The sequence below is a fragment of the Oncorhynchus tshawytscha genome, linkage group LG02, assembly GCF_018296145.1.
Source record: "Oncorhynchus tshawytscha isolate Ot180627B linkage group LG02, Otsh_v2.0, whole genome shotgun sequence".
Classification (NCBI taxonomy): domain Eukaryota; kingdom Metazoa; phylum Chordata; class Actinopteri; order Salmoniformes; family Salmonidae; genus Oncorhynchus; species Oncorhynchus tshawytscha.
The window spans coordinates 45,159,288-45,175,774 of record NC_056430.1 but is presented as its reverse complement, the minus strand read 5'-3'; the positions used below and the strand labels follow the sequence as shown (position 1 = coordinate 45,175,774).

The window sequence follows — 16,487 nt, the reverse complement described above, 5'->3', positions numbered from 1 at the left end:
GCATCACAAAATAACAACCAAAATGACATTATTAATCTTTAGATCACCGCTGACCATTTCACATGTTCTATGTTAGACATATTGTTCCAGTATTCGCTTTAGAACTTGTTAGAGTTTCAGCGGAAAACGTATGTGAAACAAAGGCACGTTCCGTGCATCAACCGTGCATCACTAATCAAAAGATGTACTACACGAAGTCATCGCAGGGTAGACTAGTGGTTAGAGTGTTGAACTTGCAACCTTTCGGTTACTAGTCTAAATCCCCGAGCTGACAATGTACAAATCTGCCATTCTGAGCCTGAACAGGCAGTTAACCCACTGTTCCTAGGCCGTCATTGAAAATAAGAATTTGTTCTTAACTGACTTGCCTAGTTAAATAAAGGTCAAATAAAAAATCCATTGCCAAGCTGATCTGACCTATTTGGATCCTCACAGGATAGTCATGACAAAACTGTGTCAATTGTGGGGGTGCCATGTTTTTGGGGATCAGAAGTGTCCGGTGCAAGAGAGACCGGTTGAGGTTGCCAGAGTAGAACAGAAGGTGTCATATGGTGAGGCAGTGAAAAGAGTAGAGGATGATGGGTCAAGGTTGAGTAATATGGCCTTGGTGAATATGGAGTGATATGAATTTGTACTTCAGTAAGGTTGTCTTCTTTGCATTCATTGCCATGGTTATCAACTGTGTCGCAGAAATGGTATCACAGAAATAAATGTTGTGGTGGCAGCAGCAGAGAAGTACTTAGGTGTATGAGATTTTACTGCAGAAGAGTTACAAGGTGGGCTGAACAAAAGAGTCCCATCCTGCCTGGCTGTCGGCCTGATGTAGAATCAGTTAGGGTCAAATTAATGGAATGGGGTAATGTTTTTTGTTGTTATGGGATAGTGGTATATAGGTGTAGGTCACAGGAGGTTTGTCACACCTTAATTGGGGAGGATGGGCTCGTGGTAAAGGCTGGAGTTGAATAAGGGGAATGGTATCACACATACATCATACATCAAACACATGGTTTCCATGTAGTTGATGCCATTCCATTTGCTCCGTTCCGGTCATTATTATGAGCCGTCCTCCCTTCAGCAGCCTCCTGTGGTGTAGGGGTAGTTGATGGTGGAATTTGTTCATTTCCCTCTTACTTATAACAAAATGTATCATGATCGACGACACTCCTGTACAGTAGGTGGCGGCATGCACAAACAAAATGTACGATCGCCATTATACCAAAGACGAAGAAAAACAAGTTGCTTGTCACGTGTGCCTATACAGTTTAGAAAGTTTGACAGCAGTTTTACAACATCTGCTGCCTGACAAAATTCAGTTGAATGTAAACCAGAGGTTCATCCAACTACAAGATTGTTGCTTTGGGAGAATATACGTTTTCTTCCAGTAAAGGGAACTTAACGAACAAAACTTCTGAAAATCGAACATGGAATTTATTCAGGTGGGTCGGCTGACACGAGCTAGCCAACGTTAGCTATCTACTGTAACGGTGAAGGTGACAAACATTCGTAAATATGTTTTTGCCAGTTAGCTAGCTAGTTTTACAAACTCAAATAATTTGATTGAAATCATTCCTGACCACCGTCATGATTCAGATGTTTTGTCTTCGTCTTTTTTTACAACTTCAGAAACTGCTTTCGGGATTCAGACTTGACCTGGGACCGTTGAAAGAACCTCTGGGATTTATTCGGGTTCTAGAATGGGTAAGATACCCTTAATTAGATATCTTAACCAAAATATGTGGTGCAATCTATTAATGTCTCTCTCTTGTCTTGAAGCTGGCAAACAAGCACTAAACTCACTAGCTAGTCATTATTGGTTAATGTTGATGGCTTTTCAGTTAACGTTAACGAGCTACCTACTTTTAACATTATTCAGTAGTTGAACAAAGTGTATTGATGCAGATAGTGTGTAGGTTGTCTTAAAATATAGCTCTCTGCTAGCGAACGTTGGCGAGCTACGATCTCAAACACCAAAGCTTCGTGCGTAGATCTAATCGGGCAACACCCTTTTCAGCGACTGTCTATTTTGGTTAGCTAGGACTCGTAGCAAGTCGCCCCTTCAAGATGATCTTGCACTTGAGTTTTGGGTTGTTATAGTAAACGTTATGTAAGGCATAATCAACGACTGTCTAACTATGCGTTCTATGGAAAATAATGAACGACGTGCAAAGTGTGTTACACGACCCCGCTTGCGGAGTGGAACTAACCTTACATGGAGTTGCATTATTTTCAAGTGAATGCATAGTACCAAGTTGATCCCTTTTATACCATCTCTATAAATTAACATATTTGCTGTGTTAAAATGTGTTAAACATCCACAGAAGTTAGCTAGCAAGTGTACTATATAGGTAGCTAGACTTGTTTCCTTGGTATCCAAACATACTTGCTAGTTTAGCTAACCAAAACATTAGTTAGCTTTCTATTATGAAAATCAATGTAATAAATTACTAATGTTTTAAATTCGACTTCTGCATTCGAAAGCAACTCAAACAAAGTGTAAGAATTAACTGTTGCCATTGAATTCCTCAGTACCGATATACACACATAAAGTGAATTGGTTACAACTGTTGGTTCTAGTACTGATTGGTTGAAACTGCATTCGACAGTTTCTTTTCCACAAGTTACCACCAGATAAATCTATGATTTTAAAATGCCATTTACTTTGTTCCACCTGTCTGCGCAATCCACTGTCTCATCAGCCCAGCCAGTCAATGTATAAACTTGATCTCCACTATAAAAAGTACCTAGACGTTATCTCACATTTATTTTAGACTAACATTTTAGTTTTCAAAAGCAGAGATTTGTGTAAACCTTGGTGTTTGCCTCTCTGACATTTGCAACATTGTTTCAATCTTCAAATTCGATATCCAGCAGTCCGGTAGTAATAAACGTGTCGAGAGTCGGGACGAAACAGACATGCAAGCAGCGTTTCTCAGCCAATCGAAGTCATCAATCAGCTGGCATCATTTTCATGGATATATACAAAGAAATGTCAATTGGAAAAAAAGGTCAAACGAAACAAAGTGCAGCTAGTTTAGTATTTTCAGCTTCAGTTTGACGTGATTGTATTAGCTGTGTTGTTGGCTATCTCCTCTGAACAACAGTCTCCTGACTAGTGAACATGTTCTATGCCAGATGAAATCATGCCTCATTAGTTAATTGTTATTGATGTATCCAAATAAATGTCACCAGAAAACAGCTTATGCAAATGCAGCTACTGTTATTTTGGCTGCACTGTTTAACATGACTAAGTTAAATGTATTTGGCTAGCTAGCAAGCAAGGGATAAGAACTTTGCCAGCCAGTATGCAATGGAACGTTTAGAATGAACAACTGGGTCATGTCCATAGATACAGAAAGTCTCTGACCGCCTCCCTAAAGGCTGTCTCGTTGTTGGTGATCAGGCCTACCACTGTTTCTTGTCATGAGCAAACTTAATGATGGTGTTTGAGTCATGCCTGGCCACGCAGTCATGGGTGACAGGGAGTACAGGAGGGGACTAAGCACGCACCCCTGAGGGGCCCCAGTGTTGAGGATCAGTGTGGCAGATGTGTTATTGCCTACCCTCAACACCTGGGGGTGGCCCGTCAGGAAGGCCAGAGTAAGTATTCAAAAATGCTGTGGTATAATTTAACGTCTGAGTGTAGACTGATGCTTTACCTATGACCTAGCTAGATCTGGACTTAGAGTGGTATATTGGTATTTCTATGACCGGAACAAAGTTGTTGCAGATAGTGTCAGCATTATTGTGACCACAAATTGAGAGCTAGAAGGCTAATGGATCCTGTACGCAGTGCAAACCCAATTTGCAAGTTCCTCGTGCTCATTAGTAACCAGGGCAACTAGGCACCTGACCTAATTTGTTACCGCCATGAGTACAAGGACATGGAAATTCCACTTATGATATACAGGGCAGGTAGCTATTTCCTAACATGGGCTTGCTTTATGAAATAACTGAATGACGGGTTTTTCACAGTGCTGCCTCCTTGAGCTACATTTCTGTAGAGCACTTTAGTGACTTGATGTGAAGTTCAATGACTCTTGAATGTCCATAGTTTGTCACTAGCTGATTTCACTGTTTGCTTTAGCTGCTTATACAGCAAAGAATCACCTCCAAGTCAGTATAATTCAACCCAAATCAAACAGATCACAAGTAAAGTTCACTCAAATAATGTTTAAATTTGACCCCAAAACATATACTGGAAATGCCCAGCCCAGCACATTGGAAGGCCGACTTACATATACTGCACTGTGTAAGAGATATTTAGCTAATTAGCTGATAGTGTGCAATTTCGAGCAGGGATGTTATGTGAAGTTACTTTTTTAGAGGTGTAGCCGGCTGGCCAAAGTGAATGTCAGCAGCTGCAACAGAAATAGCTTGGATTCATGAACTTTATAACTTGACTGAGTAGCTGGCTCAGGATACAAGGAGGAGGACCTCTGGTTCTGATCCATGGGCATTCTGTCTTCGGGTTTCTGTATAGGTCCTACTGTATACACATGCATATGTTTGAGTGTGTACTCTGTACAGTACTGGTATTGTTTTTGTATGCACTACATTCAGACTGCCGTTAGTGCGTGTATGTGCATGTTTTGCCTGTGCGTTAGGCTAACTGTTGACAGCCGTTAATGTACTGTCTGTGTATGCTTAAGGTGTGTGTGTTTTAGTAGATCGGCCAGTGGCAGAGCCCTGTAGGTAATTAAGACAGACGTTATCTTTTAGGTTGGAGTTTGTATCCAATCCAGGACGTCCTCTCCCTTAGTCATCACTATCTGGCCATGCTAGAGGACATAAATGTAGACTTTCTAGTCCAAAATGTAATTTTTTAAAACCTCTAAGCTTTATGTTAACCAGTAACTTTACCCTCACCCTAAATTAATTAGAAAGGGCTTATGTTCTTTGACCATAATTCCACTCTGGTCCATTCTAGCATTAGTGACTACCCCCCCCTCTCCCTTTCCTCTGTCTTGTGCCAGCCAGCAACATGCCTCTCTGGCCAGAGAGGGGAGTGGCCAGTTACCAAGAAATGCACTGTAAATCCTGGCCAACGCTGCAACACAACATTCTCAGAGCGTCAGTGCAGAGAGGGAGTGGCGGCAGGGTTTACTTTATATACACCAGTGATCCTGGTGCAAAACCATGGCCTGCATACTGCTGCATGGTATGAGGGAAGAAGAGTTCAAATAAGGCAACATGTATCCCTGCTATGTTTTGTGGCTGCTTTTTTATGATTTGTACTGAACAAAAATATAAAGGCAACATGTAAAGTGTTGGTTTCATGAGCTGAAATAAAAGATCCCAGAAGTGTTTCATATGCACAAAAAGCTTATTTCACTCCAATTTTGTTTTACAAATGAGTTTACATGCCAAAATAGTTTACGTTTCCCTTTTGCCACAATAATCCATTCACCTGACAGGTGTGGCATATCAAGAAGCAGATTAAACAGCATTATCATTACACAGGTGCACCTTGTGCTTAGCGACAATAAAAGGCCACTCTAAAATGTACAGTTTTGTTACACAACACAATGCCACAGAAGTTTTGAGGGGGTGTGCAATTGGCATGGTGACTGCAGGAATGTCCACCAGAGCTGTTGCCAGATTATTTAATGTGAATTTCTAGTGATGTGACATTTTTGGCCGATACCAATATCCAATATTTTCCTTGCCCCCCAAAAATGATACCGATATTTAAAATTTGTGGCCTTTTTAAGCATTCTAGTACAGTTAACTATTTAACACACATGGACGCAGTGGTCTAAGGCACTGCATCTCAATGCGAGAGGCGTCACTATACTCCCTGGCTTGAATCCAGGCTGTATCACATCTGGCCGTGATTGGGAGTCCCATAGGGCATCGCACAATTGGCCCAGCATCATCCGGCCGTCATTTTAAATCAACATTTGTTCTTAACAGACTTGCCTAACCCATATAAAGGTTACACACACACACTGACCAAAAAGTTATTTTGTTGGCATTCACATCTCCATTACCAGTAAAACATAATCAAAACCTATTTCTTTCACTTTATGTGCTGTTTCATTGTTCAGTCGTTTCATTCTCAACCAGGATTTCTATGGAAAGCCGGTTGGGTCTTTGCGTGTCAAAAAAGATAGACGGCAAATAACACTATTTAACGTGTCAAATAATACTATTTGCCTTGTCAAATAAGCTTGTTGACCAATCAGGACTTGAATATGACTTCATGTCACACAAAAATGTAACACTTTCATACATTTTTTACGTAGGTATTACACAGGTGTAATCAATCACTTGTATTTCATATGTCACAACGATTCATCGATGTGTATGCTATGATGCTGGTAAAGTTGACTCGCAGTCCTACAGTGCTGGTCATTAAAATAAAAAGCTATCTATGCAAAGCTATCTATCTAGCTCATGGATGCAAACAATGTTCTTCCCCCAAAACATAGAAAAACATCTGTTTCAGTAGCTATAGGTAGCTAGGTAACTATATAGCTAGGTGTCGTTTTAAAATTGCTCTAATTTACAAGACTGTTCTTATTTGATTAATTGTCGGACCCATCTATGTGACGCAAGCCACAATAGTGTACTTTGCGATTAGCCTTAAATAAAAGTATGGCATAACTCGACTATTTGTATTAATTTGCATTACTGTCAATTATATACTTTTTATTTTGAAGGCAAACCGCAAATTATACTATTGCGCCGAATCCTTATTGTGGCTAGCTTCCCGGCCCAGTCGAGCCTCACTAGCCAGATGAAGCTAGCTGGCTGCTTATAACGTTAGCTTTGGGCAACAGGGTTAAATAGCTGGCTAGCTATTTATTTTCTTGAACTGAAGTTCAATTTTAATTGGCGAACAACAAGTGGCAACCTAGCTAATACTTACAAGGATTCCTAAATCATTGCTAAAAAATGTGAAAATGACTGCAGTTTGTACTGGTCATTTGTTTTCAGACTGGTTGTATTGGTGCTAGCTAGGTACCAAGCTAAAGCTAGCTACCCCAGAAGTTGCGGTCAAACAAGTGATGCTTTATTACCAACACGGTATTGTAAACGCATCGTTCGTGGCCGGTGTTTGCAGACTTTTTTTGTACAGCTTTGACAGTGCTACTGTATCTTTTTTGACACGCAAAGATCCAAACGGCGTTCCATAGTATGCATCGCACTTGGTGGTGTGTACCGGTGCTCGACCAGTTGGCGAAAACCAACATCACCCACGACAGAGAACGGTTGATTGTCAAGGGCAATGAATTCCATTATCTTGGCTTTAATGGATTTCACCTTTGAGTTGTGGGCTAAGTTATGAATGCTGTGTTGCACGTGGAGCGCAAACTTTTACTTGGCGTCATTAAGTCATGTACCTACGTTTTATAGGTATGCACGATAGCTTTGACATCGGATTTTAACGTCGGCGTAAAACTAGACATTGGGCCAATACTGATGTTGGCATTTTTGGTTAATCACGACAGATTCCAATATGTTAACCGATATATTGTGCATCCCTATTCATTTCTCTACCATAAACCGCCTCCAACATATTTTTAGAGAATTTGGCATTACGTCCAACCGGCCTCACAACCGCAGATTTGTAACCCCCAATGACTTCCACATCCAGCTGCATCACCTGTGGGATCGTTTAAAAACTAATTCTGGTTGGCTGGGCCTGGCTCCCCAATGGGTGGTTCTTGGAGGTCATATGCCTACCCATTGGGGAGCCAGGCCCAGCCAATCAATGAGTTTTTAAATGTTCCCGCAGGTGATGCAGCTGGATGTGGAGGTTCTGGGGGTAGCGTGGTTACACGTCTGCCCAGTCATGTGAAATCCATAGATTAGGGCCCGATGATTTTATTTAAATTCACTGATTTCCTCTTATGAGCTGTAACTCAGTAAAATCTTAGAAATTGTTGCATGTTGCGTTTATATATTTTGTTCAGTCTAGTTTTCCTTTTTTTATACAATAAACAAAAACCTACATAGACAAAAACAATAACTTAACATTTACAGACATTAACACACTTGCTTCCATCTTATCCACACCTAATGTTCTTTGTAAAGCTTGTCGGACTCTGCCCCATATGGCTTCAAAATGTGTTACGTTATTTGTCTGCTGCAAGATTTTTTTTCTATATTTAAAAAAAACCCATTTGATTCTTAAATCTTAACGTTGGGGTATCATTTGACTTTCAGTATTTAAGTAATAGCTTATTCAATATGCCATGACAACAATACAAGCCAGACTCTTTGAGGCACCAGCTTGTATAACAAAGGCTTGCTAACTTCCCCATATCCCTTAACTCCCATCTAAACAAACTATATGAATGTACTAGCCTATGTGTGCTCCCATTCTCAGTCAGGGAGGTTGGGTGTGTTACTTACTCAGGAAACTGCATAGTGGAGGGTTTATTTGGAGGGTGGCTGAGCTGGGGGATCGTTGGAATGGGGTTTGGTGGGGGCGGTGATATGAAAGCTCAGAAATGTTTTACTGTGCCAAACACCTGAAAGATGAAACCAATTCCCACAAAGTTCACTTGACCATCGTAGTAGTTTATCACTGAAAAGTTTTCTTCCCTGTTTGGCTCTGTTGCCACTGAAATGACCAGTATTTTACCCTTACACTTCAGGAACTTTTGTCTTGTGTTGATACTCTGTTGGAAAAGACACTGTCCTTGATTGCAAGTCTATATTGTATCTGTTAGTGACTTCAATATGTCACGGTCCCTGAAAACCTCATGGTTTCTGATGCACCGTTCAACTGTTATGTAAATTATTTGATTGTGATCATGTGGGAACGTGCCTCAGCCAACTTTGGAGTTGGGACTATATTCAGAACAACGGGCATTATTCTGAAAAGGAAGTTGGGACGTGCTACACGTCCCATCAGATGTTTTCATTGGAGGAGGGATCTGCTCACAAGCACCTATTCGTTGGAACGCTGCCTCAAGCACCTAACAAGTGAATTTGGGCAGAGTTAGTTTAAGCTGAACTGCGGTGCACCGTTCTAAGGCCCGTGATGTGAACGGCAAGAGTGGTGAGGGAGGAGCGCCCTCCACAAATAGAACAGTAACCTGTGTCGCTCAGTCATGTTGTGATACTAAATATACATAAGTATCAAAAGTAAAAGTATACAACTTTATAAAGTGCTTATATTAAGCAAACCAGACAGCACAATTTTCTTGTATTTTTTTTAATGGACCCATCTATGGATAGCCAGACATCATTTACAAATGAAGCATTTGTGTTTCGTGAGTCTGCCAGGTCAGAGGTAGTCGGGATGACCAGGGATGTTTTCTTGATAAGTGAATGGGAAAAACGGGCCATTTTGCTCACTCGTGGGAGGCTGCCCGGTTCCAAAACGAATGCAATCACTTTTCACCTGATACAAACTCCTCCCACTGGGGAAACCTTGGCCAGATAATTGAATCCCCTCATTGATCAAAGTTTGGGCAGCAACATAATTCTACTCTATGCATAGAAAGGCACTTGTTTTTTTAAAATTAGTCTATGCAATCAGCCTACCAGACCAGTTTATTTCTGTAGTTCCAGAAGGTGTTATTTTTACACCTAGGGGAAGAGGAGTAACTTGGAGAGATGGATACAGAGAGCTATATAGTTTATATCCTTTTGTCTATTACTTGCATTCGCTAACTGTCACTGCGTTAACCATCTTTATAATGACCAATTTGGCTACTTATTCCCACCCATTATCATAGAGATCCCCTCGTTGCACTCAGTAGCCTCGAAGACCTACCTACTGAGCAGCGATGTCAATTCAATGACTGTTCCACGTTGGGTCAATGTAATTTCATCGAAATGGAGTGGGAAGCGACGTTGATTCAACCAGTGTGAGCACCAGTGGGTAGTGTGTTTGGAGATGGACTACTACATTGCTGTCATACTGTAAAGAATCACTGATCCTCAAGTCACCTTGCATAACTCCTCATTACAGATCAGTGATTCTGGACCTCGCCTTGCTCAACTTGAGCCCTCAAATGCACCCCTAGACAGTCAGTCAGATTCTGCTGTTTGGAGCCAGTCAGTGTTAGTCAGTTAGCTCTCTCAGCACTCACTGAGGGAGGGAGTTTCCTGTATGACAAGAGGATGCTGTAGGGGAAGCTGATGTGGTGAGCAGAGTGGGAAAAAGGTCAAGCACAGGGAAACTCTTACTCCGGGGGAGAGAGAGAGTGGTGTATGTTTTAGCTTGCGGATGTGTGCGCCATTCTCCCCACCCCTTAATCTCTCCCCACTACTCAGCTATGAGCAGAGGAAGTGGTTACCAGGGTGGTTGAGGTGAGATCCCCACAGTTCTGCCAAGTCAGGTTTTCAGAACGTTGGCTGGTGATGTGGGCAATGTCGGGGGGGCTCTTCCTGTCAGACCTGAACCCAGTGGGGCGTTCTGCTGGAGTTGGTGTTTTTCTTGCTGAGTCACCAATCCCCACGCTTTATGACAGTTTCTCAGGCCTGTTAACTTTGCTGCAGCAGGAACATCTTACCACTTCAAATGGCTCCACGTCTTGCCCGTTGGAACATCGCTCTCCCTCCTCTCTGTAAGTTACAGAACCAGAGCTCAGAACAGCTCTCTGATCAGCTATGATGGAGATGAGCGTGTGGAGTGCGAGTTAAATATAGCTATATACTGTCTTATGTAGGTTATATTAAGATATGTTTGTGAAGGTGTTAATACAACTAAATGACTAAATCAGGGGAGATTACGATCACTTTATTGGTCAAGTGTCCAACCAGAATTTGACTTTGTCTTTTAACCCATCCCATCTGAAAAACACGCATATGCACTACCATTCAGAGGTTTGGGGTCACTTAGAAATGTCCTTGTTGAAAGAAAGCACATTTTTTTGCCCATTAAAATAACATTTTTTACTGTTGTAAATGACTATTGTAGCTGGAAACGGCTGATTTAAAAATAAATTGAATATCTACATGGGTGTAGAGAGGCCCATTATCAGCAACCATCACGCCTGTGTTCCAATGACACGTTGTGTTAGCTAATACAAGTTTATAATTTAAAAGGCTAATTGATCATTAGAAAACCCTTTTGCAGTTATGTTAGCACAGCTGAAAACTCTTCTAATTTAAAGAAGCAATAAAACTGGCCTTTAGACTAGTTGAGTATCTGGAGCATCAGCATTTGTGGGTTTGATTACAGGCTCAAAATGGCCAGAAACAAGGACATTCTTCTGAAACTCGTCAGTCTATTCTTGTTCTAAGAAATGAAGGTTATTCCATGTGAGAAATTACCAAGAAACTGAAGATCTCGTACAATGCTACAATCTCGTACTCGCTTCAGAGAACAGTGCAAACTGACTCTAACCAGAATAGAAAGAGGAGTGGGAGGCCCCAGTGCACAACTGAGCAAGAAGACAAGTACATTTGTGTCTAGTTTGAGAAACAGATGCTTGACAAGTCCTCAACTGGCAGCTTCGTTAAATTGTACCCTCAAAACACCCGTTTCGACGTCAACAGTGAAGAGGCAACTCCTGGATGGTGGTCATCTAGGCAGAGTTGCAAAGAAAAAGCCATATCTCAAACTGGCCAATAAAAAGAAAGGATTAAGATGGGGGAAAAACAGACATTGGACAGAGGAACTCTGCCAAGAAGGTCAGCATCCCGGAGTCGCCTCTTCACTGTTGACATTGAGACTGGTGTTTTGCGGGTACTATTTAATGAAGCTGCCAGTTGAGGACTTGAGGCGTCTGTTTCTCAAACTAGACACAATAATGTACTTGTCCTCTTGCTGGTGTAGACTGAACAAGAATAGACTGATGAGTTTCAGAAGAAACTTATTTGTTTCTGGCCATTTTGAGCCTGTCATCGAACCCACAAATGCTGATGCTCCAGATGCTCAACTAGTCCAAAGAAGGCCAGTTTTATTGCTTCTTCAATCAGAACAACAGTTTTCAGCTGTGCTAACATAATTGCAAAAGGGTTTTCTAATGATCAATTAGCCTTTTGAAATGAGAAACTTGGATTAGCTTACACAAGGTGCCATTGGAACACAGGAGTGATGGTTGCTGATATTCCATTAAAGATCAGCTGTTTCCAGCTACAACAGAAATTTACGACATTAACAAAGTCTACACTGTATTTATGATTCAATTTGATGTTATTTTAATGGCTTTTCTTTCAAAAACAATAATATTTTTAAGTGACCCCAACTTTTGAACGGTTGTGTATACACAGACAGGTTTTTGGAAAGGTGTGGGGGCTACCACACTGCACCCGGGGAGCTGTTGTGGGGGGGTGTTTAAGTACCTTGCTCAAAGGAACAACAGCAGGCAATGGCATCTAGGTTTTGATACCAGCAATAGGAATTGTAAAGGACCTGTCATTCCTTGTCTCTCCCACTCTACATATCTGAAAACACAGCCTAGGCCTCTGACAACAAGTCATCCTTACCAGGAAAGAGATTTTCTTAGCTGCCCACTCGGGTATGAGAATGATGCGCCCTAGATCAGTGCAGGTTAAGGCAAAGGGATGAGGAAAGGAAGCGACAGGCCATTGAGATGCACCCTGACTCTCCTCTCTCTGTGCAGGTGTTCACCATCTTTGCCTTTGCCACCACGGGGGGTTATTCTGGGACGACCCAAATCCTTGTGAAATGTGTGGGGGAGGAGCTCAAGACCGTAGGGGCAAGGTTCAGCTACCCCTTCAGGTAAAACCTGTTATCCCTCACAGATGGAGCTGCAAATTAACAACATTACTGTAATTGTCATTCTGTGTTTGTGATTCTTCTTTTATAATGCCTACCTAATGGTCTTCACAGTAAGCCTATCCCTGACAAAAGTTGTGTAAAATCTGCTGAAGGGCCGAGAGATGTGTAGCAAGGAATTCCAAATAGCATTTTCTATTTACTCTTAAGCTGGTTGTGATATGCTTGCATTCACACATGGAAAAAACAAACTAATCTTCCCACCAACATCATTTTCTTTGTCTCTGACTCTTGCCTCTTAAGTGTTTTTGTGGTTGAAATGCATTCGTGCCATGCAGTTGATTTTATAGATTTGGTTTTATTTCTCAACCGCCTCACTACTCTCTAGGTTGTCTAGCTACGGCCCTTTCATGGTGCCCGCATGTAACAGCAGCGCTGCGAATGCGACCTACCTCCAGGGCGACTACTCCTCCTCAGCCGAGTTCTATGTCAGTGTCGGTGTCTTGGGCTTCCTGTACTGCACGGCCACCCTGGTGCTCTACCTGGGCTACCAGCATGTGTACCGCGAGGGCCGCGGACCCATCTTTGTGAGTTTAAAGATACTACGGTATCTCGTGTTTACCACTGGTATGTTAGTTACTGTGTAGTAGACTATTATTACTACTACAGTATAGTTGTAGAATAGCTGGAGAACCATTTTTATAATAGTTAAGGCGTGAGCCTTATCGTTGTAATGATATTTATGATTGGAAAGCTACATACCTCTGTCCTCTCCAACATGGTAATATAGTGATGATATAGCCCTGTGTTTCTCCCAGGACCTGTTGGTGACTGCTGCCTTTGCCTTCCTGTGGCTGGTGTCCTCCTCTGCCTGGGGGAAGGGCCTGACTGATGTGAAGTGGGCCACCAACCCAGGACACCTGGTTGAGGCCTGCCAGCCCCAGTGCTTACCTGGAGAGTACCCGTCCATGGGAAAACTCAATGCCTCTGTGGTGAGCAATTTGATATTGTAATACATTTTATTCAGAGTGTTCTGCATTTTATAGCTAATTCTCAATGTGAATGTGCAAGTCGAGCGTGAATGACAGGGCTACAGGTATAGGGTAGCATTTGTAATTCCTTTGTGTCCTGTGTTTTGTCTTTGTTTCGTACTTTTCCTCCTCTGTCAAGATTTTCGGGTTTCTGAACCTCATCCTGTGGGCAGGTAACTGTTGGTTCATCTTTAAGGAGACTCCATTCCACAAAGACTCCAACCCAGCAACCACCATGGAGGGTGGAGTCCCCAGCTCTTAATTGGCACACAGAAGCTCCACCTCTATAGTTCAAGCCAATCGCCAAGGTGCTTGGGACTGACAGTGTAATAACCCTATTAGGAAAGAAACTAAAATGTAGAGCAAAATTAATTTTTTTAACCACCAACAACACAGGCCCCTTTTCAATGACGAATGTTCGGCTCAAGCTGAGGGATAGTAGTTAGTTGCCCATCTCTAACTTTCACCACAGTGAACCCAGGTTGTTGTTTATCTACTCTTCATAGAATTGGTCAGTTAATATGATTGATTTGCTAGCTGCACTCAACACTACCCCAATTTACAGAGTGATCACTATTTTTTTAACTTTTTTAAATGGAATTTCCCTTCCAAACTAAGTGCCTTTACTGTACATAAAATGTGTTCAGTTACTGTGAACGTGGCTTGAATTGAACACTTTGATAGGGATCTGGGTATTTGTGATATCCAACATGTTTGATTTGGTCGGTTCCTCTAGAACAGGTGCTTTCGATCACATAGGCCTACCACAAAACAGGGCTCGCAGACAACCTACTGTAGCTGAACTGTTCCCTATATTTGATTCATATGAGGAAGTTCAGTAATGCTGGGTTGACATACAGTAATTGCCTGTCTGGAGGTCTCCTCCTTTCCCATGAATTTGTTAAAGGAGATGTCAAAGGTCATGTTGAAAGCCCCTCTTCTAGGTTGCCTTTCAGGTCTAAATTTGGCCCTTTCAAATAAGAAACAATTTAACTACTGGCCTTTCAGTAACTCCCTAATATTCCACGACTACTGCGTGTTTTGAAACAGACCTCATAGATACATTGATGTTGCGTTTCTGTGTCTGAAAGCGTATTGCTTTGGTGCACTTAACTCGTTAGAGCTGTGTTAGCTACTTGATTGCAGTCGTTACTGATGTACAATGCGTTCCTCTCTTTGACGTGTGGTATGGCTTTTTTGTCATTATTTTGTTAACCGTATGAAAAGTGCCTTGGTAATTTACACCAAATATCAGTATCTGGTTAAGAGATTACTTACTCTCAAAGAGTAACCAAGTTATTTTGGCTACAGTCAAGTTGATGTAACACGTTTTTAGTAACGGCTGTCTGTTTTAGTTATTCAAACGGTCAGTGCCTATAGTCCTCGACAGCGCTGGTTGGTGTATGTTTGCTCAACAACCTGCAGATAAGTGGTATTTTTGTGGATATCTTGGGAAATTTAGCCAAACTTTTTTAAAATTTGTGTATTGTGGAGGTGACCATTCAAACAACTACAACACTAAGTTCCCTATGTATTTGACTCTTCTCAAAAATGTTGTTTGAAGGGGTAAGGCAACTTTAGAAAAGTCATTATTTATACTTTTATTTTATTTTTTTACCTACATTCATTGGTCAATAAAAAATTAAAATTAAAGCTAATTTATGGCTTCTGTGTGCTAAGAAAAATATATTTTATGCAGCTTCTCTACCGGAGTCATTTTTATACAAACACGGGTCCTAGATTTGTTGCTTTTTATTTGGCACCACTGGACAAGCTAGACTTAATCATGGCGCCGCCAAGTAACAAGTGGCAACATGTAGGTGCCAAAATGTGGTGAATCCTGCTGTATTTTTTTGAATAATGCTTCTTTTTTCCCCCTCACTTATTTACATTGGTCCTACATTTAATTTCGGCAATGATTGCGTTTGATGGTTATGTGGGGATGACGTGCAAAGTCTGTCCAGCTCTATGGGAAGTGAATGGAACTTGAGTTTTTTTTGTTGCTTTGCACTAAGTGTTGTAATTAATGTCATTGACTTATGAGTTGTGATTTGAGGGAAATGCAGACATTGTGCAATCCACACAGTGCCGTTCATACCGCCTTGGCCTTTGTAGTTATTTACAAAGGGAAGGTTTGAGTCAATATCAGTCATCAAAAGACACTGATCTAGATCATTTGTGCCATTTTAATAGAAATAACCTAGCTTTTTAGGGTAGAAGTCAGACTTGTGGGTCTTCTATATTCTCTAATGGGATTTCTGAAATTTGACTCTTTCTTTTTTATTTTGTTCCATGTTTGTACAAAATAAACGTCTGTACATCCTCTGTATTGACAACACATTAAAGGATAAGAGAGCTGCAACAACCTCTGTACTGATGTTTGTGTTCACTGCCCTGTAACTGTAATGTTACCTATGAAGTAAAACTAAAGTGCATTTTTTTTGCCAGAAGATGGAGCTATTGCATTTCATAACTAAGGTTGCAGGAATTTTTTTGCCCACTAGGTAGCACTGTTTTGAAGACAGTCAAATCCTTATCCCTTTTTAAACAATGAACAAAAATATAAATCCAACATGTAAATTGTTCGTGTCATGGGTTGAAATAAAAGATCCCAGAATTGTTTTCCATATGCACAAAAGCTTATTTCTCTCAAAGTTTGTGCAGAAATCTGTTTACATCTCTGTAGGTGAGCATTTCTCCTTAGCTGAGATAATCCATCCACCTGACAGGTGTGGCATATTAAGAAGCTGATTAAAAATCATGATCATTACACAGGTGCACCTTGTGCTGGGGCAGAAAGGCCACTA

General features: G+C 41.3%; 1 protein-coding gene across 1 annotated transcript; it reads left to right on the top strand.

Annotated features, from left to right (window-relative positions):
* The first annotated feature begins 1,231 nt into the window (after window positions 1-1,231).
* Window positions 1,232-16,045, top strand: sypl2a (synaptophysin-like 2a). Its single transcript, XM_024412570.2, has 6 exons — window positions 1,232-1,436; window positions 1,624-1,698; window positions 12,534-12,652; window positions 13,038-13,236; window positions 13,468-13,641; window positions 13,820-16,045. Exons 1-6 carry the CDS (start codon window positions 1,422-1,424, stop codon window positions 13,940-13,942), a joined length of 705 nt encoding a protein of 234 aa, XP_024268338.1. The 5' UTR covers window positions 1,232-1,421; the 3' UTR covers window positions 13,943-16,045.
* The last annotated feature ends 442 nt before the right edge of the window (window positions 16,046-16,487 follow it).